General features: G+C 54.7%; 1 protein-coding gene and 1 non-coding gene across 5 annotated transcripts; both read left to right on the forward strand.

Moving 5' to 3' along the window:
* Positions 1 to 780: 780 nt before the first annotated feature.
* PPFIA3 (PTPRF interacting protein alpha 3) lies at positions 781 to 23,837 on the forward strand. 4 transcript variants are annotated; one of them, XM_026014201.2, is made up of 30 exons: positions 781 to 1,092; positions 5,219 to 5,473; positions 5,744 to 5,845; positions 6,222 to 6,386; positions 6,748 to 6,822; positions 7,132 to 7,206; positions 7,520 to 7,741; positions 9,873 to 10,019; positions 10,136 to 10,270; positions 10,677 to 10,760; positions 10,904 to 11,035; positions 11,753 to 11,815; positions 11,967 to 12,046; positions 12,309 to 12,453; positions 13,036 to 13,223; positions 14,262 to 14,484; positions 15,154 to 15,317; positions 15,446 to 15,573; positions 16,685 to 16,778; positions 17,103 to 17,184; positions 17,801 to 18,001; positions 19,490 to 19,552; positions 19,708 to 19,734; positions 20,812 to 20,987; positions 21,402 to 21,499; positions 21,723 to 21,898; positions 21,983 to 22,051; positions 22,273 to 22,444; positions 22,883 to 22,954; positions 23,041 to 23,837. In XM_026014201.2, the coding sequence occupies exons 2-29, from the start codon at positions 5,234 to 5,236 to the stop codon at positions 22,939 to 22,941; spliced, it is 3,585 nt and encodes a 1,194-aa protein (XP_025869986.1). In that variant the 5' UTR covers positions 781 to 1,092; positions 5,219 to 5,233; the 3' UTR covers positions 22,942 to 22,954; positions 23,041 to 23,837. The 4 variants fall into 4 exon arrangements, with proteins under 4 accessions (XP_025869986.1, XP_072612988.1, XP_072612985.1 ...); XM_072756884.1 differs by having other exon boundaries at positions 938 to 1,096; XM_072756887.1 differs by lacking the exon at positions 19,708 to 19,734 and having other exon boundaries at positions 792 to 1,092.
* On the forward strand, positions 16,897 to 17,003 carry LOC112931568 (U6 spliceosomal RNA). Its single transcript, XR_003237319.1, has one exon. It is a non-coding gene; the product is annotated as a U6 spliceosomal RNA (small nuclear RNA).
* Positions 23,838 to 23,873: the final 36 nt, after the last annotated feature.

Here is a 23,873-nt window from a genome sequence, read left to right on the forward strand (position 1 = left end):
GCCGGCTTCCGAAGCATAAGTCAAGGCGGAGGCTGGGACCTTGTCTGGGTCGGAGTGCGAGGTCATAACCGAAGACAACGCCCCCTGCCCTTAAGAGAGACTGAGGGCGAAGGCCAAGCCCCTTCTGTGGTTGGTCTGACGGAGGAGACCTGAGAAGCTGCAGAGCCGGTGGGCGGCCTCTGTGTGGGCGGGGTGGAGCGAACCATTAGCTTCGTTCGCCAGGGGAGCCCTGCAGGCCGTACTATCATCAGCGTGGGGGGTGGGAGTGCCGCGTGCAGTTCCTGAGGTGGGCGCAGGGGGTGCAGAACAAGGTGCACTCGCAGACCCGGCATTCACCCCACCTTCCAACCTGAGCGCGTGCCTCCGGGAGCCGCCCCCGCCTTAAAATCCACCCTTTACTCCCACCTCATCGCTGGTCCAGCCCTCGCGTCCCGTGCGGCGCTAGGGCCGGCGCGCGCCACCTCCGGGATCCGGGGTCGCAACTCGCATTCCACGCCGCGCGCCACTAGCTCCAGGTGACATCATCCCCCTGCCGGGCTCCGCCTCCCGCCCCAGCCGCCGCACGCCGCGCGCTTATTGGCCGGCGCGCCTCGAGCCCCGCCTTCCGCTCTCCGCCCGCGCGACCCCTCCCAGTCCGTGCGGAGGCGGGGTTTAGCCACCGGCCGGCTCCGACGACGCCTCCCATTGGCCACTCGGAGCCGTCTGTCAGTCTCCTGTTAAAGGGGCCACAACCGCACGGGAGCTGGTGGGGGGGGTAGGGAGGAGGAATTTTTTTTGGGGGGGAGGTGGGATTTGGGGGGCGCTGGTGGGCACCCCTGGATCTGGCGGCTGCGGCCTCGCGGGGGGAGACTGAACGGTGATAGGGGCAGGGGGTTATTTTAGGGGGTAGAGGGCTGTGAGACCGTGAGGGGGAGGGGGGGTCCCCAGCGCCCAAGCCGGAGCCAGAGACGCGGAGCCCGCGCGAGCGGCGGAGACAGGGCTCCGGAGCCACAGATCCGGGCCCCGGCCGCCGCCAGGGGCCCCGCCCGGTCCCCCCACCCCACCCCACGTCCCTCCTGCAGCCCAGCTCCGCCCGCAGCCGCCGCGGACCAGGTAGGTAAGAGCCCGGCCCAGCCCGCTTGGCAGCGCCCACCCCGGGGACCCCTCGCCGAGCCTTCCTCGCTTTCCCGAGATCCTGGACTCCCTTCTTTATCCCCGGGGGCTCCGGAGTCCAGATTTCACAGCCCAACCCCAGAGACTCAGGCGTGCCCCTCCCGGCTCTCAGAGTCCCCAACCGAACCCTAGAATCCCAGGCGTACTGCTGCCTTGCGCCTCGTCCAGGGCCCAGGAGCCTGGATTTCCCAGTTCAGCCCCGGCAGCCCCCTCTGGACCTACATCCTCCTCCTCGGCCCAGCCCCGAGCTCCTAATACCTGCCGTGGCCGTGTCAGACCCCCAGCTAGGGCCAGCTGCCCCCCGTCGGGTGTGCATAGTCGCCTATTCGTGCACCCGGTGTGCCCATCTCCAGCCTCCGGCTTGAACAGCCAGCCTCGTCCCTCGGTCCAGGCCGGCTCGGCAGCCGCCCTGGACACAGGCCCGCTCCGGAGCTGTCCATGGTCAGCGCACTCGGCAGCTTCACCTCCCCCACCTCCCGCGGCCGCTGCCGCCGGGGAGGGGGCGCCTGCGGCGCGGGGAATGCCCCCCGCCGCGCCTTTGACCCGGAGATACCCGGGCCCTTTCCGACCTGGGCGCCTGGGCCTCAGGGTTCCGCTGGTGAGCCTCTGGCCAGTGCTCAGTACCCCAGGTTTCTGGGATCCCAGCTGCTTCTCGAGGAGTCAGGGCTTCCGAATGTTCCTGCCTGGTCCACCCTAGGGATCTTAGCATCCAGGGATCCAGTTCCCACCTGGCTCTGGAAGCCCTCTCAGTGCTCACTCCGTCTGGCTGAGGCCCCAACTGGTAACCCCCACCCGCTCATAACCTGGGAATCCAGTTTCCCAGTTTTCACCCCCTTTAGAGACCCAGCTCAACAGTCCCCTGTGCCCCCGAGACAAATATACCCAGCCTCCTGGCATCTCAACATCTGCCTGCTTAGGGATTCAGGCACCATGACTCTCTTGGAATGTAATTCTTAATGCAATTCTCTGGCTTCTGCCCACCTCACCTTCCCTCTTGGAGACCTAGATGCTTTGTCCCTGGTCCTGCATCCCCTCAGGGACCAGGAGTTCAGACCCCGGCTTCTGTATTACCCACCAAAGCTGCTGCAACCCTCATTCCCAACAAGGACTCAGGCTCCCAGCTTCCATCCCTTGTCCTTTATCTCTACAATGATTCAGGAGTCCAGCCCCCCACCAACTATCTAACCCATTAGCTCTTGCTCTTAGGAATCCAGGTCCCCCCAGCCTTACAACCCCCATCAACTTGACATCTCTAGTGGCCTTAACAACTAACAACCTGCCTCATCCCCATATCATCTCAGGCACTGGGCTCTCTGGGAGCTGTCTTCTCTTCTTCTCTACTCTGTTCCCTGAGACCTACCTTCTTGAGATGTTTCCAGCACCCTATCATGATGTTTCTATGTCATGATGTTCCATCCTCTGAGTACACCTTCTCAAGATGATGGGCCAGACATACACCCCTTCCTCTAGATGTATTCTGTGACCTAGGTTCATTAGATGATCTAGAACCTACCCACTATCTTCCATATTCCCAGTTAAACTGTGCCCTTACATGCTCTAGAATCCTTCTAAATCTTAGAGCACTCTCAGCCAAGATCTCTGTTCTGTTTGCACCCACGGTATATTCTCAATTCTAGGTTAAATACTAAATTCTAGGCATGCATTTCCCCAGGGGAATTTAAACGTCTTGATAATGCCCCAAACCAAATTCTGATCCCACCTCCTCCTCACACATGTTCCAAATTTTTAGAAACTAACACTTGCTTATTCTCTGCTAAATTTTATTTTAGGTGTGTTCTAGGTTCCAGCCACATCCTTGGCATTGTTCTAGATTCTGTTATCTTCCCAGGGGCATTCTATATTCTAGAATATGTGTGTTCCAATTATGTGCTCTAGCCTTTCTCCACATTCTGCTATCAGTTTTAAAATGTACTTTCCTATTTTAGGTCTACCCAGTTCTACAGTCTTAAATCTAAAAGATTCTTCCTGAAGTGTTGTGCATCTTCCTTTTTCAGGTGCTAGGTTCTAGGCTCATCCATTCCCACCTTTTCGGTCCATCTTTTCCCTAATGTGACCTTCGTTTAGAACTTATCTCCTGGAGGATTGTGGGCTTCCTCCTCCATCTGTCACTTTAGCATTCTAAGCATGCTCTAGGCTCATCTCCTCTTTTGGAGTCTTCAGCTAGAAATGTCCTCATTTCCAGAACATCTCTCCCCCCTTCCTTTGCCAGCTCAGTCCTTATGCCAGTGAATTCTCAATTCCCAGCATGCTTCTGAATCTTCCCCCAGGCACTTCTAAGTTCTAGGCAAACTCCTTGCTACTTTCTAGGGTTCTCCCCCCCCACCTCCAGGGCATGTTCTGAATTCTAGAGCCTATTTTCTGCCTTCTGTCTATCATCTAGACACATGATAACACCAAGAGTGTGACCCCTGATACAGTCTTTGTTATACCTGTATTCTTGGTAGGTTCTGAGTTCTAGGTGTTTCCTGACTAGGTTTATTTATGCAATACATTAGGTATGTTCTTAGATATCATTATGTTCTCCTCTGTGTTTGAGGTTCTTGGGTGACCCAGACCATTCTTTAATTTATTGGATTGCTTAGTTCAAGGTTCCAGACCTGGGTTCTAGAATATGATCCTCTACTTGGCCCTATGTGATGATTTTATCCCAAGCACACTGTACATGTGGAAACATATGTCCTTTCTGCAGTCTGTACTGTATTCATACCAGTGACTTTCTAGATTCTACACCCAGCTTTGCTAAATGTTATTTCCTTCTCAGTTAATTTGAAGTTCTAGAGCAGCTTCTCTGGAACATCCAGTGTTGCATTTCCACATAAGTTCTGGACTTTAGATGCTGTGTTGGTTTTTGACCTATCTTCTTATAAATATTGTCTCTGAATACTAGCATGCAGGTGTCTAGATTCCCAGGTGAACCTCTTCAAAGACGCAAGGGTACAGGCATCTTGCTATCTTCACTCCCACATTCCAGGACCCTCCATCCCTCCTTCTTCTCATTGGAATCCAAGACCCCAGTTCCATGTTTTGGACATAGTCTGCACATTGGGTGGGGCTGGGAATTATCCACTGTCAGAACCGGTTATGCTGCTGCCTGGAGGGAGAGAAGGAAAGGAAGGAACAGAGTGAAAGTCCCTCCTGCTTTCGACCAGGCCAGCTGGACCCGTCTGACCTGATGTGTGTGGAAGGAGTGGCTCAGCAGACTTCCCTTCATCTCCGCCTACAGCTCATGCACCCAGATCCTGCGTCCTGGGGGCCTGAACTCCTTGGTTCTGGGGCAAGAGGGGTCTGAAGGCTGAGATTTCTGGGTCCAAGGTTGGAGGTTGAAAGCTCAGATTCTTGTGTCCCTGTCTGACCTCAGGATTGGGGAAGAGGCGGCTGGAGGCTCAGACTCCTGGGTCTAGGGGAGAGAAGGGAATTGGGGACTCAGCCTCCTGTGACCTGAGGTAGGAGGGAGCTGTATCTTGGGACTCCTGGGTTGTGGGAGATGGCTAGCAAGTGGAGTAGTTTTTAGATGGAGCTGGGGTCCAGATATCTGGGAAATTGTGGGCAGGATTTGGGCTGGAGAGGTGAGGACCATCCCTGTGACCGTGTACTTGTACCACTGATAGTGGCCCCAGTTCTTCGACCTCCTGAAGGCATGGTTCTTAGCCAGGCTTATCCTCTTACTCACACAGTGGGTTAAGGTGTATTCCCAGCAGGGTCAGAATAGGTAGACACTGGTTTTCCCACATTGACTCAGGCGATGGGTCACCTGGCTTCGGTTCTCCTCACTAGGCTGGTCTTAGATTTGCTCCCAGTGCCTGATGGAGTCTGGCCTCGGTTTCCCCAAATGGTCTCACCCAGGTAGCTAGCCCTGATGTCCCAGAAGCAATGGGCTTCAGTTGATCCCATGACATGATCAGAATGGATGGGCCATAGTTTCATCTGTAGAATGCCTGGGTCGCCCCACCTCGGTTTCCACTATCCCAGAGGCCGTGCCTCAGTTTCTCTGCCAGTGCCTCGACGAGTCCGTTCTCTGTTCCCTGCCCCCTCCCCGCTCCCGCAGGCCAGCACCGCCGCCATGATGTGCGAGGTGATGCCCACCATCAGCGAGGATGGCCGGCGGGGCTCGGCGCTGGGCCCGGACGAGGCGGGCGGCGAGCTGGAGCGCCTTATGGTCACGATGCTCACGGAGCGCGAGCGCCTGCTGGAGACGCTGCGCGAGGCGCAGGACGGGCTGGCTACGGCGCAGTTGCGGCTGCGCGAGCTGGGCCACGAGAAGGACTCGCTGCAGCGCCAGCTCAGCATCGCTCTGCCCCAGGTCTGGGCGGAACCGGGGCGGGGCCTGCGGGAGGCGGGACCTCGACCACCAAAGGCGCGGAGAGGGCGGTCCGGAAGGGGCGGGACTTGGCTCTTGGGAGGGAGGAGTGCATTGCGGGGGGTGTGGCTTGCAGGTGATGGGCGGGGCGGGGCCGCTGGAAGGGGCGGGATTTCGCGAGGAGGGGCGGGGCCATCAAACCCAGTCCTGTGTAATGAGGGACATCGGGAAAGGATTGACCCGATTGTCCGGATCCTGCTCACATCTGGACAGGAGTTTGCGGCTCTGACGAAAGAGCTGAACTTATGTCGGGAGCAGCTACTGGAGCGGGAGGAAGAGATTGCGGAGCTGAAGGCGGAGCGGAACAACACAAGGGTGAGGGCTGTGGGGGCGGGGCGTAGGTGGGGTGGGCAGGACCACGGGGGGTGGCAGCCTGACCCATCTTCTTTACCCATCTTGCCTTCCTGTTTTCTCTTCCCTACTCCCAATTCCTGGCTGGTCTTCTCTGGTCGCCTCTTTCCTTCACATCTCCTCCCTTCTCTCCATATTTTTTCTTTTCCTACACCTCGTTCCTTGACCATGCCCCTACCTCTGATACCCCTCTCTCTTTTCCTGACCTCTCTCCTTACTCCTTTGCTTGACTCCACCACTTCCTCCATGTGCCCGCCCCACCTGTCTGAACCACCCTTGTCCTCGACGCTGCCTCTCTTCCCTTGCCTCTGTTCCTTGGCCCGATGACCTAACCCTGTAGCTTCTCCTTGAACACCTGGAATGCCTGGTGTCCAGGCACGAGAGGTCACTGCGCATGACCGTGGTAAAGCGCCAGGCCCAGTCCCCGGGTGGAGTCTCTTCCGAGGTGGAGGTGCTCAAGGCTCTAAAATCCCTCTTCGAGCACCACAAGGCTCTGGATGAGAAGGTATGAGAATCAGAAAAGCCTGGATGCCTAAGCCTGTGGCTGGCTGGAGCTGTCCTGGATAGGAGAGATTCTGGCTGTGGTTGATTGGGGATGTCCTAAGTGGGAAGAATGTTGACTGAGATTGATTGGGACAGGCTACTCAGACTGGGACCTGCCTGGTTAATAATAGGAAAATGAATTTCGGTGGGGAGCTACCAGTGGGTGAGGATGCCTTTGTAACTCGTTGGAGTTGCACATCTATTATAGGTGGAGGAATGCTAATGTTGCCCTATCAGGCCGTTCCAGGGGTGTTCGGCCTCATAGTCGACTGTCCTAGATTAGGTGTGATCTCCATCTCACTCTACCCTGTCCCCATCCCCAGGTCCGGGAGCGGTTGCGGATGGCGCTGGAGCGGGTGGCGGTGCTAGAGGAGGAGTTGGAGCTGAGCAATCAGGAGGTGGGGGCGTGGCTAAGAAGGAGGAGGGACCAGGGAGCTGTTTGGGTGGGTTGGGGCTAAGAGAAAGAACTGATTATGGAGGAAGTGGTTCTTTGGGGAAAATTGGGGCTCTAGAGGACACCAACGCAAGAAGGCTAGGGGGAAGAGTAAGGGTGAATTCCTTCATGCCGGGCAGCTAAAGAGAGATAAAATGAAAGCACAGGGTTTAAGAATAGACTGTGCGATGGGGTGGCCCCGACAAGACCACTGGGATGTAGAGTTTGGGGCTCTAGGACTCCCTCTGTCCTGATCTCCGTTTCCCGTTCCCAGACACTGAGCCTTCGAGAACAGCTGTCTAGGCGCCGGTCGGGGCTGGAGGAGCCCGGCAAGGATGGGGACGGGCAGGTGAGAGGTGGAAGGCTTTCCCTCCCCTTGCTCTTCAAGAATCCCCATCCCTGTGACCTCCACTCAGCCCCTGACTTTGTGATGGCCCTTTTAATGTTTGGTATGAGCCTCACTGCCTCTGTGACATCTGAAGTCCTAAGACGCTTAGTGGCCTTTGACCTCTAATTCAAGTCAACTAGCTAACTCCTGTGACCTCCAGGACTGATCTTTGAACCTCCCCCCTCCCCCCAGTCAACTGTCTCCTGTATTCTCTCTATGTCTGTGTTTCCCACTCTGGGTTCTGTCCTTTCTTGTCTCACTGTTCCCACTCCAGCCCCTTGCCAATGGCCTTGGTCCTGGCGGGGATTCGAACCGGCGCACAGCTGAGCTGGAGGAGGCCCTGGAGCGGCAGCGTGCGGAGGTGTGCCAGCTGCGGGAGCGCCTGGCGGTGTTGTGCCGCCAGATGAGCCAGCTGGAGGAGGAGCTGGGCACCGCCCACCGCGAGCTGGGTAAGGCCGAGGAAGCTAACGCCAAGCTCCAGCGCGACCTCAAGGAGGTGAGGCCGGAGCCCCTGGTGGGCTGCCCTCTGTCCCTCCCTCTCCCTAGCCTTACCCGGTCCTCCTTTGCCCAAAGTCACAGAGCTCATGAATGGTGGAACCTGGATTTGGTCCAGGAGCAGTTGACTCTCCTCTCTGACCCTTAGTTTGCTCACCTGTAGAATGGGACTTATGGCTCTTGCCAGAGAGTTGGTATATGACACATATATGGTAGGCGGTCAGTAATTGGGGTGGGCAAGGAAGGGCAAAGGGAGAGGGAGGAGCAGGCTCCCCACTGAGCAGAGAGCCCTACACATGGCTCGATCCCAGTACCCCAAGATCAGGACCTTCGCAGAAGTCAGATGCTTAACCAACTGAGCCATCCAGGCATCTCACTCTTGTGCTTCTAAATTGAGTTCCTTTGTCTGCATTTCTTTTTCTTTCTTTCTTTCTTTCTTTCTTTCTTTCTTTCTTTCTTTCTTTTTTTTTTTTTTTTGCATTTTAAAAAATATTTTATTTATTTTTTCATGAGAGACAGAGAGAGAGAGAGAGAGAGAGGCAGAGACACAGGCAGAGGGAGAAGCAGGCTCCATGCAGGGAGCCTGACTTGGGACTCGATCCCAGGTCTCCAGGATCACACCCTGGGCCGAAGGCAGCGCTAAACCGCTGAGCCACCCGGGCTGCCCCCTTTGTCTGCATTTCACCACATCCTGGCTTAGGCCCCTTGGTCCTAACTCCTATGCTCCTGGGACTGCTGGGAAATGTATGGATTCTGGAAGTCACTGGATGAGAAAGAAGAGCAAGCACTTTGTTTTTTAATCATCCTTTGGGACTTTCACCTCAGATTTTTTTTTTTTTAAAGATTTTATTTATTTATTCATGAGAGACAGAGAGAGAGAGAGGCAGAGACACAGGCAGAGGTAGAAGCAGGCTCCACATGGGCAGCCTGACGTGGGACTCAATCCTGGGACTCCAGGATCATGCCCTGGGTGGAAGGCAGGTGCTAAACCGCTGAACCACCCAGGGATCCCCTCACCTCAGATTTTAAGCCTGGATGGCTCTGGGGCCTGTTGGGAAGAAGTGTAGTCCCACCTCACAGGCTCCCAGACAGAAGTCCATCTTCCATGAAACCCTGGAGCCCTGTCTTAGATTTTCTGAGCCTGTGCTACCTTGGGGCTCTTGAGAGATGTTGCCTCCCACGTGGAAGGGACTTTTGTTTTTCATGAGACCCTAGGGCACTTGCTCTGTGATTCTTTTTTTTTTTTTTAATTTTTTTTTTTATTATTTATTTATGATAGTCATATATATAGAGAGAGGCAGAGACAAGGCAGAGATAAAGGCAGAGGGAGAAGCAGGCTCCATGCACCGGGAGCCCGACATGGGATTCGATCCCGGGTCTCCAGGATCGCGCCCTGGGCCAAAGGCAGGCGCTAAACCGCTGCGCCACCCAGGGATCCCTTGCTCTGTGATTCTAAGCCTGGGCTGTGCTAGAAGTTGCTGAAAGATCTAAGGCCTGGATTTTTAAAAAATATTTATTTATTTATTTATTTATTTATTTATCTGTCTATCTATCTATTTATTTATTTCCTTCTTAAATTGGTTTAAGAGATAGAATTTAGTGATTCATCAGTTGCATATAACTGGATTTTTTTTTCTTAAAAGTGATTTGTTATTATTATTATTATTATTATTATTATTATTATTTTTTGATTTGTTATTATTTTTAAGTAAACTCTACCCCCAAGTTGGGGCTTGAACTCATGATCCCAAGATCTAGAGTCGCATACTGTACGGACTAGGCCAGCCAGGGGCCCCTAAGGCCTGGATTTTTGAAGGAAGAGGGCCAGGGAGAATGGAAACTTTCCATCCCATGGGCTTTAGGTCATCCATAAGGGGAGGGTCTCAGACAGACGTCCTAGAGGCTTATCGGAGGTGTGGTACTACCATTTTAACTCTGGGGTTGTCGAGGTCCTGAGGTTCACTATTCCTGGGAGTTCTTGGCAGGTGTGGTTCTGCCATTCTGACTCCCACATAGTCGGAGACTTCATTTCCCAGGATACCCTGGGGTACCTGATCTAGGATTCTAAGCCTACGTACCCCCCGGGGCTTACTGGGAGCTATAGTCCACGTGACTTTTTGCCACCTCTGCAGGCGCTTGCGCAGCGGGAGGATATGGAGGAGCGAATCACGACCCTGGAGAAGCGCTACCTCAGTGCCCAGCGTGAGGCCACGTCGCTGCACGATGCCAATGACAAGCTGGAGAATGAGTTGGCCAGCAAGGAGTCGCTGTACCGGCAGGTGGGGGCACGGCCAGGAAGGTCACGCGGGGGCAAGGCCACGGCCTGTGTTACCTAACTCCTCTCATTCCTGGTCCACCCCGCGGCCCCATCTCTGTCCTCCCCCCAATCCCCCAGAGTGAAGAGAAGAGCCGTCAGCTGGCAGAGTGGTTGGATGACGCCAAGCAGAAGCTGCAGCAGACGCTGCAGAAGGCAGAGACCTTGCCCGAGATTGAGGCACAATTGGCCCAGCGCGTGGCAGCGCTCAACAAAGTGAGGAGAGGCCCGGGGCGGGAGAGTGGGGGTATGGGGTATAGGGATGAGGCCAGGCCTTCTGTCTGGAGGGGTAGGACACTTGTAGCTGTGATGCTGGGGACAGTGGGGGGTGGGGGTCGGGGGTGTGGCAAAGGTCTAGGAAAGTGGGAGAACTTGGAATGGGGGCAGGGCCCGGAGGCTGTTGGACGCGTTTACTAGTCTGGACTGACAGGATGGCCTAGAACGCAAAAAAAGGAACAGATCCTGAGGATGGGATGGGGCCGTAATCCTAGTGCAGGGTCTGTAGCCTCTTCGCCAAGGAGCCTGGAGCTCGGGGGTGGGGCTTGAACCTTGGAAGAGGCTGGGTCTGAGCCTCACTGGGTCCTAGTGTGGCAAAGTCACCTGCTCTGGCTCTGTCCACTAGGCTGAGGAACGTCATGGGAATTTTGAGGAGCGACTTCGGCAGCTGGAGGCCCAGTTGGAGGAGAAAAACCAAGAACTGCAGCGGGTGAGGGGGGAGGATGGTGGCAGAGGGGGTGGTGAGGCTTTGAAGCCACCCGGGCAGGAGCTTTTAGATGAGGGGGTGAAGTTGGAGGCCGTACTCTGGGCAAGGTGGGCTTGAGTATTCCTGTCCTGCTGTCCTTTGGGTAGGCCCGGCAGCGGGAGAAGATGAACGATGACCACAATAAGCGGCTGTCGGAAACAGTGGACAAATTGCTGAGCGAGTCCAATGAACGGTTACAGCTGCACCTCAAGGAGCGCATGGGGGCGCTGGAGGAGAAGGTGTGCCCCAACCCAGATGTCAGCAAACTGGAATCCTAGACCACCTCTTGCCAGGATCCCGGGGCCCCAGACCTTTCCCCAGACTGTTAGTTGAGATCTCAAATCTGGGCATCCGGAATTCGAAGTCAACACACTTTCCTAGTCTTGCTGGGGCCATTCTTTCACCTGGTCTAAACACTCTAAGAGCTGAATTCTGGGGGCACCCACACCCTGCCTGAGTTCTTGCCTTTTCCCCAAGCCCCTGATCCTTTGGACCCTCACACTTTGAAGATTATTTATTTATTTATTTATTTATTTATGAGAGTACAAGCAGGAGGAGGGGCAGAGGGGGAGGAAGAGGGAGAGAATCTGAAGCAGACTCCCTGCTGAGCCCAGAGCCCCAGGGAGGGGCAGGGGCTTGATTTCATAACCCTGAAATCATGACCCCAGCCTAAACCAAGAACCAGATGCTCAATGGACTGAGCCACCTAGACACCCCTGGACCTTCCAACATGGAATCTTTGTGCTGGATTCTGGGGCTCCCAGGCATTCCCCTCCCTAGATGCATCTTTGAACCCACAAGCCCCCTCCTCACTCCCCACCCCTTGTATCCTCCAGCTCACCAACCATACCCACCTCATTCCCCTGGGGTTGCCTTCAGCCAGTCTCTGGATGCTTCCAGCCCCAGGACGTGCCCATTCCAGGCACCACCCCTCATTGCACCCCTGTCTTCCCCAGAATTCACTGAGTGAGGAGATTGCCAATATGAAGAAGCTTCAGGATGAACTGCTACTCAACAAGGTAAAGAGAGGTTTGGAGAAGAGGGCGTGGGGAGCTAGGACCAGGGACATGGAGCAGGCATTGCTGGGGATGCAGTCAGCCAGGCTGGGAGGGGCTGTTGCTTAGGGACAGGGCATATTCTGACCTGACACCTCCAACTTCCTCCCACCAGGAGCAGCTCTTGGCAGAGATGGAGCGGATGCAGATGGAGATTGATCAGCTGCGGGGGAGGCCACCATCCTCCTACTCCAGGTGACAGTAATCCTAATGCCTCACCTCTGCCCACAGGAACTGCCTTAGCCAAGCTCATCCTTTCTGATCTCCAGGTCTTCCACACCCCCACTCCCTGTCCTCCAAAGGCTTCCACTGATTCCTGTTATTTTGGACACCTGACTTCATGCCCTCTGACCTCGACCTCTGACTTCAGATCCCTCTTCTAATCCTCTGACCCCATACCTCTCTTCCCTTTTCCTGACCCCTTGGTCTCCGACTGCTACCCTCTCCATGCCCACAGGTCTCTCCCTGGCAGTGCCCTGGAGCTCCGTTACTCCCAGGCACCTACATTACCTTCTGGTGCCCACTTGGACCCCTATGGGGCTGGCAGTGGCCGGGCAGGCAAGAGAGGCCGCTGGTCAGGGGTCAAGGACGAGCCCTCCAAGGTCAGCAGCCACTTTTGGGGCCCTGGACTGAGCAGGGGATGGGTGGGCAACAGTAGAAGTAGAGTTTAATAGGTGGGGCTCTCTAGAAGGGGGCTGGGATGAGAAACAGGGTCTCCTGGACCCATGTAGTCTTTTTTTCCTCCCATAACTCCATCATCCCCACTTGCTTGACGTCTCTTTGTGCGGATATCCTGCTCCCTGGTAAGAACCTTAGTGGAATGATGAGGTGGGGAGAGGGTGGTGTCTGGGGGATGGCCACTGTGTAGAATCCTAGAATGGGGGTGCAAGGTAAAGAAAGGAAGTGTTTTGGGTCAAGGGAAATGGTAGAATCAGGAGATGGGGTAGAGGTCCTGGATGGGGCATTCGGTCAAGGAAAGGGACTTGTCAAGAGGCAAGGCTTGGCTGGGAAAAGTGTGTGGGCTGGATCATGTGGTGAGGCCACTCATTGTCAGGGGACATGGGAAGGCTCATGGAGGGTGGACAAGGTCAGTAGAGGTGAGGTAGGCCCCAGCACCTCCCTTGACCCCCGCATCTCCCTTGACCCCCACCCACCTGATATCCTTTGTCCCCATACAGAGATAGGAGTGGGAGCGGTCAGCCCCCACGGGGTCCATGCCACCCCCATTCCCTGGGGAGCTGGATGGCTCAGATGAGGAGGAGGCCGAGGGGATGTTTGGGGCTGAGCTGCTCTCCCCCAGCGGACAGGCTGATGTGCAGACGCTGGCCATCATGCTTCAGGAGCAGCTGGAAGCCATCAACAAGGAGATCAAGTGAGTGCTGGCCCATTCCTCCTCCACCTTGCCTGAGCTGACCTCATAGCCCCTCTTGCTTTGGAGACTGATCTGAAGGCCTGAGCACATCTCCTCTCTTACTATCCTCAAGGAACTCCCCCAGCCCAACACTCCCTCTGGTAACTAGGAATCCCTCAGGATACACCCAGCAGTCTCTGTGCTTGCTTGCTTTCTATCTATTCCCTATCCAGTATTCACAATTTCCCAATACACCGAAGACTGCATTCCCAAATACCAAAGTTCTCAAGCCAGTACACCAGGAATCCTCCAGTACACCATGGATGTCATGGCTTCTCACAGCTAGTACCCAGAGTCTCCCAGTACCCCAAGAATCTCAATACAAGGTCCCCAATCCCAAACACCAATAGTCTCACCCTAATACTTCAAGAACCCCAACTCAAGAGACCAAGAATTTCTACTTAATATAATAAGAATCCTTAATTTATTATGAATCCCCCATTGACATAAAGTCTATCCTGATTTCCCAGAAATTGCCCTATTTGGCATTCTTTAACAACAAACTCTCCATGGGCCCCAGCAAATATACCAACATGACCACTACTTTCCATCCAAAGTCATTCTGAGTTGAGGCATTGATTCACATGCCAAATGTCTCCATGAACTTCCCAGATCCTCAGTTGACCTCAAAGTCCCTGATCTCACCCTGATCTTATTATGATCTTGCTTTTCTGTCCTTGGAATTTGACCTTTCCCATAGAGATCTTTTTTATGATTTTATAGAACTATGTGGTTATCATCATGGAAGCCTTGATGCAGACCCTGATCTTCCTGTTGTCTCTCATCCTTACATGACCTCTTGGGCCTGTTATGACCCTTTGACACTCCTTGAACCTGTGAGGCCATGATGAATCCACCAATACCTTCTAACCTCATTATGCTTCCCCCAGAATTCTTTTTGCCCCACCGAGCCTTCCTGGCCCTTTGGGATCCCCAGACTCTATCCCCCATGGCTTGCCTGTGCTCTCTCACACAGTCTCCCCCTTTTTTCCTCCTTAGGCTTATCCAAGAGGAGAAGGAGACAACAGAACAAAGGGCAGAGGAGCTGGAGAGCCGGGTGTCTGGCTCTGGCCTAGACTCACTGGGCCGCTACCGTAGTAGCTGCTCACTGCCCCCCTCCCTCACTACCTCTACCCTTGCCAGCCCCTCCCCTCCCAGCTCTGGCCACTCAACGCCCCGTCTGGCTCCCCCTAGCCCTGCCCGTGAGGGCACCGACAAAGCTGTGAGTGTTCTGGAGTCTCCTTATTTTGGTGGGGTGGCCAGGGGGAGTTTGGAGACAGGGATCCCCAACCAACAGCAACAATAACTCTTCACACCAGTGATTTTCAAAAGCAATCTTAGCTTTTCCCTAGAAGTTCCAACTTAAAGGCATAAGGGAGGCCGAGCCACTGGTTTGATGAACCCTAACTTGTGTTTTTGTAAGGTCGGATCTGCTTTTACCTGTTTTATGCACTAAATTTCTTCATAGGGTGGTTTTTTTTTTTGTTTGTTTTGTTTTATTGGTTTTTTTTTTTAAGGTTTCTGTGAGTAAAGATTTGAGAGCTAATATTAGATCCTCAGAACTGATCTTTGAGGAGGAATAAGACATATTAGCTCATTTTATTGCCTTGGAGTCAGTGTTTTGGCTTCCAGAATGTGTAACTCATTCGCTTTCCTTAAGTCTGAGCAGATCCCACCCCTGACACCAGAAGCTAGGCTACATAAAACTGGCTGGTCAAGCTCATTGCCTTTATGTTTCTGCAACACCCCCTACCTAGTCTAGGCTACTTTCAGAAATGGTACCTCAGACCAGGGGCATCCTAGCTATCTCCTAGTAGACATCTCAACTAATGAAGACACCCCAACATGACCCCTCCAATTCATTTTAGCATCTCTGCTTTTCTGTCCCCAGAATCATGTCCCCAAGGAGGAAGCTGGGGCTCCACGAGGAGAGGGGCCTGCCATTCCAGGAGACACTCCACCTCCTACTCCCCGCTCTGCCCGCCTTGAGAGAATGACACAGGCTTTGGCACTCCAGGCAGGATCCCTGGAAGATGGGGGGACTTCACGGGGAAGGTCAGCATGAGCAGTGGATGGGATGGGGAGGGGCTTGCTTGGGAGGATGTGTCAGGGAATGGTCAAGGACTTGGGGGAAGAGGAGGTATCCCAGATGGGGCTGCCCTCACTTCGTCCTGTTCACCCAGTGAAGGCACCCCAGATTCCCTGCACAAAGCCCCCAAGAAGAAGAGCATCAAGTCATCCATAGGCCGTCTCTTTGGCAAGAAGGAGAAGGGGCGAATGGGACCACCAGGCCGGGACAGCTCTTCTCTGGGTGAGTACCCTGATGCCAACCCTATCTCTTTTCCTCTCTCCCTTCTTTCCTTCCTCTCTTCCTTCTTTTCCCCAAATTCAGTTGACAGTCATCTGAGTCTTCATCCATTTGGTAATTCATAGGCTGTGAAGGGGGCAGGACTCCATAGAGATAGGGGGATAGAAAAGGGGGGACCCTTGAAAAGGGCACTCTGTGAAAAGGGCACTCTGAGGCCTGCCCAGATGACCAGAGGAGGGGAGCTAAATAAATGTTGTTATTTTGTTTACCTATTTTTAAAAAATATTTTATTTATTTATTCATGAGAGACACACAGAGAGAGGCAGAGACACAGGAAGAGGGAGGAGAAGCAGGCTCCATGCAGAGAGCCCGATGTGGGACTTGATCCCGGGACTCCAGAATCACACCCTGAGCCAAAGGCGGACGCTCAATTCCTGAACCACCATCCCTGTTTACCTATTCATTTTATTTTGAAAGATTTTACTTATTTATTCATGAGAGATATACACAGGCAGAGACATAGGTAGAGGGAGAAGGAAGCTCCCTGCTGGGAGCCTGATGCAGGACTTGATCCCAGGACCCCGGGATCATGACCTGAGCCAAAGGCAGATGCCCAACCACTGAGCCACCTAGGTGCCCCCTATTTTTTAAATAGAGAAAGAGAGCGGACCACCTAAAGGCAGGGCATATGGTATGCTAGAGCTTGCTGGTACTGGCTTGTGGAAGTCTATAGTTAAGTATTTATGAGTTTTGTGAGCTGCTTGACATTACATTGGTAGCCTGGAATTGGTGGGATTCTTCACACCATGAACATTGGCAAACACTACAAATCAGGGGATACTCTCTCCCTCCTGGGGAGCCAGTTGTTAAATATTTACCAGCATACGATTGCATCTTACAGAGGCTAACCCAGTGAATCCATCCCTATTTTGGGGATGTCTCCATTTGGCAGGTGAAATTTGTTCCTATGTGGCTTTATCACTCCCTCTGTGTGGCCTCATTCACTACTCTCTTGAAGCGTCTGCTTCTCTGGCCTCCTTCTCAGCAACCCCCACATCAAAGGGTCTCCTTCCTACTTGAGAGCCTCCAAATTCTGGCCCCTCTCTACCTTCAGCAGGAACACCCTCCGACGAGACATTGGCCACGGACCCTCTGGGGCTAGCCAAGCTGACAGGCCCAGGAGACAAGGACCGAAGGAACAAGAGGAAGTGAGTGTGTATAGGGAGGAGGGGGGTGGGCGATGGGAAGACCACTTGCAGAGATTCTTTTTTTTTTTTTTTTTTTAACCTTCTTCCAAGTTTTCTACCTTCATAAAAACTGCTTTGGGTACTCCCTTTGGCAGCACATATACTAACATTGGAATGATACAGAGAAGATTAGCATGTCCTCTGTGCAACGATGCCATGCAAATTCCTGAAGTGTTCCATTGAAAAACAAAACATGTTTTGGAGGGGGTGTGTGGTAAAGGGGCCCATCCGGAGGGCTGGGTGTCTCTATCTTTGAGAGCTCCTGCCCTAGGCCTCTGTCCCCAGGCACGAACTTCTGGAAGAGGCCTGCCGCCAGGGCCTGCCCTTTGCTGCTTGGGATGGGCCTACCGTGGTCTCCTGGCTGGAGGTACTGGGGCCCAGAAATGCTCGGACTCTTGATCCCTAACTCCTGTGAGAGCCCCACCACTAGGTGGCCACCCCGGGCCACCCAGCATCATCCTGATCCAGATGGGGGTGGTTGAGGGGGGTGAGAGGTCAGCCTTTCTGTTGATCTTTAAACAGCTTTCTTTCCCTGTCCTCCCACCCCTGCCATTCTGGTCATGCCTACTTCGGTCCTGCTGGCCTGTTGTTTCTCCCTCACTGTATGGGATTCTCTGTGTCTGTTGTTTTGCCTCTCTTCCCATATCTGTGTTTTTGTCATTCCTCATGTCTCTTCCCACGTTTCTGGGTCTCCCTATGTCTCTCCCCCAATGTCTTTTGCTTCTTTCTCTCCCCACATCTTTCTCATTTCTGTCTCTCCCCCTCCCTCTCTCCCCTGTGACTCTGACTCTCCCCCTTTTATTCCATGTGTCTCTCTTGGACTCCCTCTTGTCTGTTTGCCTTGCCCCATCTTGGTTGCTTTTCACCGCTAACTTTCCTACCTCTCTGTCTCCCTCCTGTCTCTCCACTTTCTCCTCCGACATTGTCTCTGTCTCTGTGTATGTCTCTTCCTTCCCTCTCCCCGCCTCCCTCCCTCTGTGCAGCTGTGGGTAGGCATGCCTGCATGGTATGTGGCCGCATGCCGGGCCAACGTCAAGAGCGGTGCCATCATGGCCAACCTGTCAGACACGGAGATCCAGCGGGAGATTGGCATCAGCAACCCGCTGCACCGGCTCAAACTACGTCTCGCCATCCAGGAGATGGTCTCACTCACCTCGCCCTCAGCGCCCGCCTCCTCCCGCACGGTGAGCGTCCGGATGCCAATGGCAACCCTGGCCACCTTAGGGCCCCGCCTCTTGCCCTCAAACTAGCCAATCCTGGGCTCGCTTACCCCAGCTCTGTCTCGCAGATCGTCTTCCCTCAGTGTCTCACCTAGATTATCTCAGAGGCATTGGAGGAGAGTAGGGGTGGAGGTCCCTTCTCAGGTCTCCCTGCCTCCCCTCTACCTCAGTCTGTCTTAGACAGGACCCCAATGGGGAGAAAAAAATCCAAATTCATATGGTTCCTTATAAAGCCTTTGATGAGGGGGCTCCTTTTCTTCCCCCAACACACCCCGTTCTGCCCCTACTCTGTTCTTAGCTAGTGCAGCTCCCTTTCCTCAGAACACTACTTGCCCCATCTCTAAATTAGTGACTAAATTAGTCATTCGCCCCATCACCCCAGCACATGAACACCTAATTTTTCCCCCAGCAGTGTTTACGGCCTTCTAATATTTTATCCTTTTGTTCCCCGCCAAAACTTCTGTGTGCCATGCCCAATTCAGCACTTGTTAACTCCTTGCCCTACTTGCTGTTTGCATTTGTATACCTGAGGCCCTCAAATATAATTTGTGGAGATCATTAGTGGTTAGCCTGAAAAATTACTTCATCAGGGCATCTTTTCTTCTTTAAAATTTTTATTTATTTGACACGCAGAGAGAGAGCACACAAGCAGGGAGAGTGGCAGGCAAAGGGAGAGGGATGTGGGGCTGTATCCCAGGACCCTGAGATCATGACCTGAGCGGAAGGCAGAGGCTTAACCAACTGAACCATCCAGGTGCCCCATTATCAGGGCATATTCTAACAATAAGAACATTCTTCTTGAACAACACAACCACTGTGTCCTTTTACCTAAGAATGTTACTGTTATTGTCAATTTCATCCATTCAGTCTATTTTTCAAATTTCCCCTGGTGTGTTCCAGACCCTACAACTGTGCCTGGCACTCATGAGGAGCTACATAAGTGTTTGAATCAATGTATGAAGTCCTAACTCGTGGGGTCTTTGGGAGCAGGTGCTCAGTAAATGTGAATACACCCCCTCCCCCCAAACTTTTGTCCCACAGCTGTATCTGTCACCTTATTCTGAACCTTCACTCTGTACCTACATCCGTGTGAAGTCAGAGAGGTGATGTTGTGCCCAGGGCCACACAGCAAAATACCCAGCAGGGCTCCAATTCAATTCAAACCTGAACTTGCCCGACCCCCAAAGCCCATGGTTTTTTTTTTTTTTTTTGGCCTGGTAAACAGCAGGTGCTCAATAAATGATCATTCGTTTTCTCTTTCACTGCCTGGTCCAGAGCGGTGACTGGCCTTTTTTTTTTTTTTTTTTTTTTTTTTTTTTTGGTGACTGGCCTTTCTGAGGCAGAAAGCAGAATATATAAATGGACCTGGCCTGGGCCTCTAAGGAACACCACCTTCTTCCGCTCCCCTATCCAAAAGCCCTCTTAACCTCCTTAACACCTATTGCCCCTCAGTCCACAGGAAACGTGTGGATGACACACGAGGAGATGGAGTCCCTCACGGCCACAACCAAGCCTGTGAGTGACCCCTACCGGCGGCCTTGGGGGTGGCACTAACTCTCCCTCGGGAGGGGTGGGGGGGCGAATCTTTGGATGTTCGTTCGTCTCTCCTGCCCTCCTCCGCCTGCCCCTTAACCCACCCCTTCTCTCCCCTTTTCCCACTAACGGGTCAGGAGACCAAGGAGATCAGCTGGGAGCAGGTAGGGGGCGCGGGGCGGGGCGTGGGCGCATGAACAGGCTGTGCACGCTGCATGCACGCCCCTCCTTCCCCAAGCCCCGCCCCCACCCTCGCCGGAGCGTTCCATCATCACCGCGGGAGGCGCTGCGTGGAGCGGGGCTCCGGACTGTCTCATTGTGGCTTGGTGGGGGTCGGTGGAAGAGCCCGGACTATTCCATTGTTAGCGTGGGGGCATGGGCCATTCCATTATCGTGGGTTGCGGGGGTTCCAGGGGCTGTTCCACTGCTGTAACTAGAGGGAGACCTTTTCTCTATATTGAGGGGGAGTGGGACTGTTCCAGTGTGCTGAGGCAAAGGGGGGAGGCATTTTGAGGAGGGGCAGCACGTCAGGCTGAGAAGTTGGGGGGAAAGAGGAGCTACACTTTTTTCTCGGGAAGGGAGAGGCATGAACTCCCCCCAGGTAGCGAACTAGCACTAGCGGTGGACTGGGGTTCGTTTCTAGCCAGGGGGAGGTGTTGTTTCCTTATGCTAAAGGGAGTGAAGGACTTTGGGCTGACCCAGAATATTGTCCTGGGTCAATACTGTCCAGATATAGCATTAGATTAGTATTTTTGGATAGTGCAAAAGTGATGGCTGGATTCATTATTGTTTGTTGTGGGGGAGAGCTACACTGGAAGAATCCAGTGTCCTGACTTGGGGGAGTAGTGATGTTGGACCGATCCATTATTCTGAGTTAGGACAATGCTAGGCTAGTGCTTCTCACACCTTACTGTTCAGGTAACCTGAGGATCTGGTGAGAATGCAGATTCTGATTCAGTGCCTGGGGTGGGGTCTGAGATTCCACAGTTCCAGCAGGTGTACAGGTGATGGCTATGCTGCAGGTCCAAGGACCACACTTTGAGCAGACAAGGGTGTATGCTGTTATGAAGGAGTAGGAGACAGCTGGATTGGTCCATTGACCTGAGCAGAGATTGACCATTGTCCTAATGCAGGGTGGAAATAGAACAACCTTGGGTCAGGGGGTTGGAGTGTACCCTTTCATACATACATGGGAAGGGGTCAGAGGGCCTGACCCCTCCCCCACCTGCCCATGGCCCCAGATCCTGGCATATGGTGACATGAACCACGAGTGGGTGGGAAACGACTGGCTGCCCAGCCTGGGGCTGCCCCAATACCGCAGCTACTTCATGGAGTCGCTGGTGGATGCCCGCATGTTAGATCATCTTAACAAGAAGGAGCTCCGGGGCCAACTCAAGATGGTGGACAGCTTCCACAGGTGGGGGCTGCCTGGCCAATGGGGACAGTCCAAGGGGAAGCCTCACTCCTAGAGAGTCTTTGGCCAATGGGACTGGTGATGGGAAAGTCCTCGGACTATCTTGGTCCTTTAGCCTGGATTCTCAGGAAATCCTGAAATTCTGTGCCCCTTCCAACCAATAAGATGGTCCATCAGGAAAAGTCCAAATCCTCAGACAGCTTGGCTAGTTGACCCCATACCCTGTCCAGGTTAACCAATAGGAACTGCCTGTTGAAAATACCCCAAGTCCTGGGAAGGTCAGCATTCCCTAAAACTGACCCAGTGGAACAACTCCCCGACCTTTCCCAGAAGACCACAGCCAATGGGGAGGGAAGCAGCAGCAGCCATTGGAGTTGTGAAGATTCATCTGTGACCCCACTTTCCCCTACTGCTCAGGGTGAGTCTGCATTATGGGATCATGTGCCTGAAACGGCTCAATTATGACCGGAAGGACTTGGAGCGGAGGCGGGAAGAGAGTCAGACCCAAATCCGAGGTGAGTAGGAGTGTAAGAGTCCCCCTGGGGAGCCAGGTGGAGGAGTTTGGAGCAGGTGGGGAGGGGGTAGGATTGGGGCGGGGAGCAAAGGTCCTTTGCGAGGGGCGTGGAGCAATCACAGGGGGCGGAACCACCACAGGAGGCGTGGCCAGGTTAGAGGATTGGGAGGTGCCGTGTGGGCTGCATTGAACCGGCTGGCAGCTGAGAAGCCCTTCTGTCCCAGACGTGATGGTGTGGTCCAATGAGCGGGTCATGGGTTGGGTGTCCGGGCTGGGACTGAAGGAATTCGCCACGAACCTCACGGAGAGCGGGGTGCACGGGGCGCTGCTCGCCCTGGACGAGACCTTCGACTACTCCGATCTGGCCTTGCTCCTGCAGATCCCCACGCAGAATGCGCAGGTGAGCCGCCGCTTGGCCCGGGGCATACTGGGCAACCCCACCTCGCAGACTGCACGCTACCACCCTTCCACCTCTCGTCCCCAGGCCCGGCAGCTCCTGGAGAAGGAATTCAGTAACCTCATCTCCTTGGGCACAGACAGGAGGCTGGACGAGGTGGGCGCAGCGGCAGCCCTGGAGGCTCAGCTCCTAGCGGCTCCTGTAGGGTGCCGAAGCGCGGCGGCGTGACTTTGCCAGCTGGAGGCGGTTGGGGGCGGGACCAGGACGGGGGCGGAGCTAAAGGGGGAGATGCAGCCCGACAAGGGTGAAGCCAGAGGAAGCGGCTGAGTCAGAACCCCGCCCTAGTCCCTCACTGTCCGCCTGGCCCCTATACCTAGGACAGCGCCAAGTCGTTCAGCCGCTCCCCATCCTGGCGGAAGATGTTCCGAGAGAAGGACCTTCGAGGCGTAACCCCCGACTCAGCTGAGATGTTACCCCCCAACTTTCGTTCGGCCGCAGCAGGGGCCCTGGGCTCTCCGGGGCTCCCTCTTCGCAAGCTGCAGCCCGAAGGTGGGCGGCTCCCAACTATGACAGCACCCCAACTTTCTTGGGGTTGGAAAAGGACCAACCCTACTTTCCGGAAGCCCCCCTCCGGGTTCTGAATTGGCCTAGTCCTTTCTCCCCCGCTCATGACAAATGGGTTGCTCAGTATCCCAACTCCCTCCTTCGGGTGTGGAATGGAGTGGTCTCGCAACCCCTTTCCAAAGTGGGGAATGAGTTCGCCCACTGCCACCTGGGGCACCTTAGATGTTTCCCAGGCTGCGGGAGAGGGAGGGAGACCGGCGTGGAGCCAGGCGTTCTCTATCATTTCGGGAGGAGAGAATCCAAGAGAGGACGCTTGGGGTTGAGGATCAGAGAAACCTTGCTGTGTGTGTGTGTGTGTGTGTGTGTGTGTGTGTGTGTGAGACACGCGCGCACTTACTAAACCACTGCTCGCCCCCCCTCTAGGCCAGACTTCTGGGAGTTCTCGGGCAGACGGCGTTTCGGTCCGGACCTATTCCTGCTAGTGTAGGCCTCCAGGTGAGGACTGTGCGGGGCAATCTCGGGGGTCCAGGGCGGCACACTGGATCTTCACTGCCCCACGTACTGACCCGGCGTCAATGCAGGTGACCTCACTCGGACAGAAGAATCTTCCAGAGGCTGGGCTGTTCCCCCTTCTGCCCAGAGTATGGTCTCGCCGGGGAGCGCGGGCGGGGGAACTCGCGCCGCGGACTGGACCATCTGTACAGACGAGCGGGGAGTGCGCGTCCCCGCCTCACAAAAGGACTGGGCCTGGACCAAACCACACGAACTGGACTGAGAGGGGGAACGAAGAGGGCAGGAAGAAATCCCGCCCCAAACTTCCGCCTCCCTTTTCTCTACTTTGTAATTTATTGATCAGTTTCCGATGGGAGATGGGTGCCCTTTCCCCGCGGGAAGGGAGCGGGGCTTCCCTCCCGGGCCGCATGCTAGGAGAGGCTGCCCGCTCCCCTTTCTTCTCCCCAGTCGCGGGGCCCAAGTCTTCCTTCTTCGTCCGAAAGGAGGGGAGGGGGGACTCGCTGCTACAAGCCTCGCCCCACGTGCCACTCATCCCCGCCCCGCCACCGCATCAGGTCGCCGGTGCCTGGGGTCAGCTGCGGGCGGACCCCTCTTCCTCCCCAGTGTCTCGTGTCCCCGGGGCCTCTCCGCCCCCCCCGTGCTGTGGCCGTGTCCGTGCCCCGGGGACAGGGGGGGCAGAACTGCGCTCCCGGTTCCCCTCCGGCTCCGGGGTTTGCATGGGAGAATCCTCTTTCCACGATGCCACTGGGCGACGTGGCGTGGGGGGAGGGAGGACGATGGGGGAGCCCTCGCCCGAGACTCTTGGTCGGCCTCCCTGCCCCAGGCGTCACTCAGTGATCACGGGTAAAGAGAACTGTTTCAAAAAGCTCCCGTGTTGACTTATTTATTTGTCAGAACCTCC

The sequence above is a fragment of the Vulpes vulpes genome, chromosome 1, assembly GCF_048418805.1.
Source record: "Vulpes vulpes isolate BD-2025 chromosome 1, VulVul3, whole genome shotgun sequence".
In the NCBI taxonomy this organism is placed as follows: Eukaryota; Metazoa; Chordata; class Mammalia; order Carnivora; family Canidae; genus Vulpes; species Vulpes vulpes.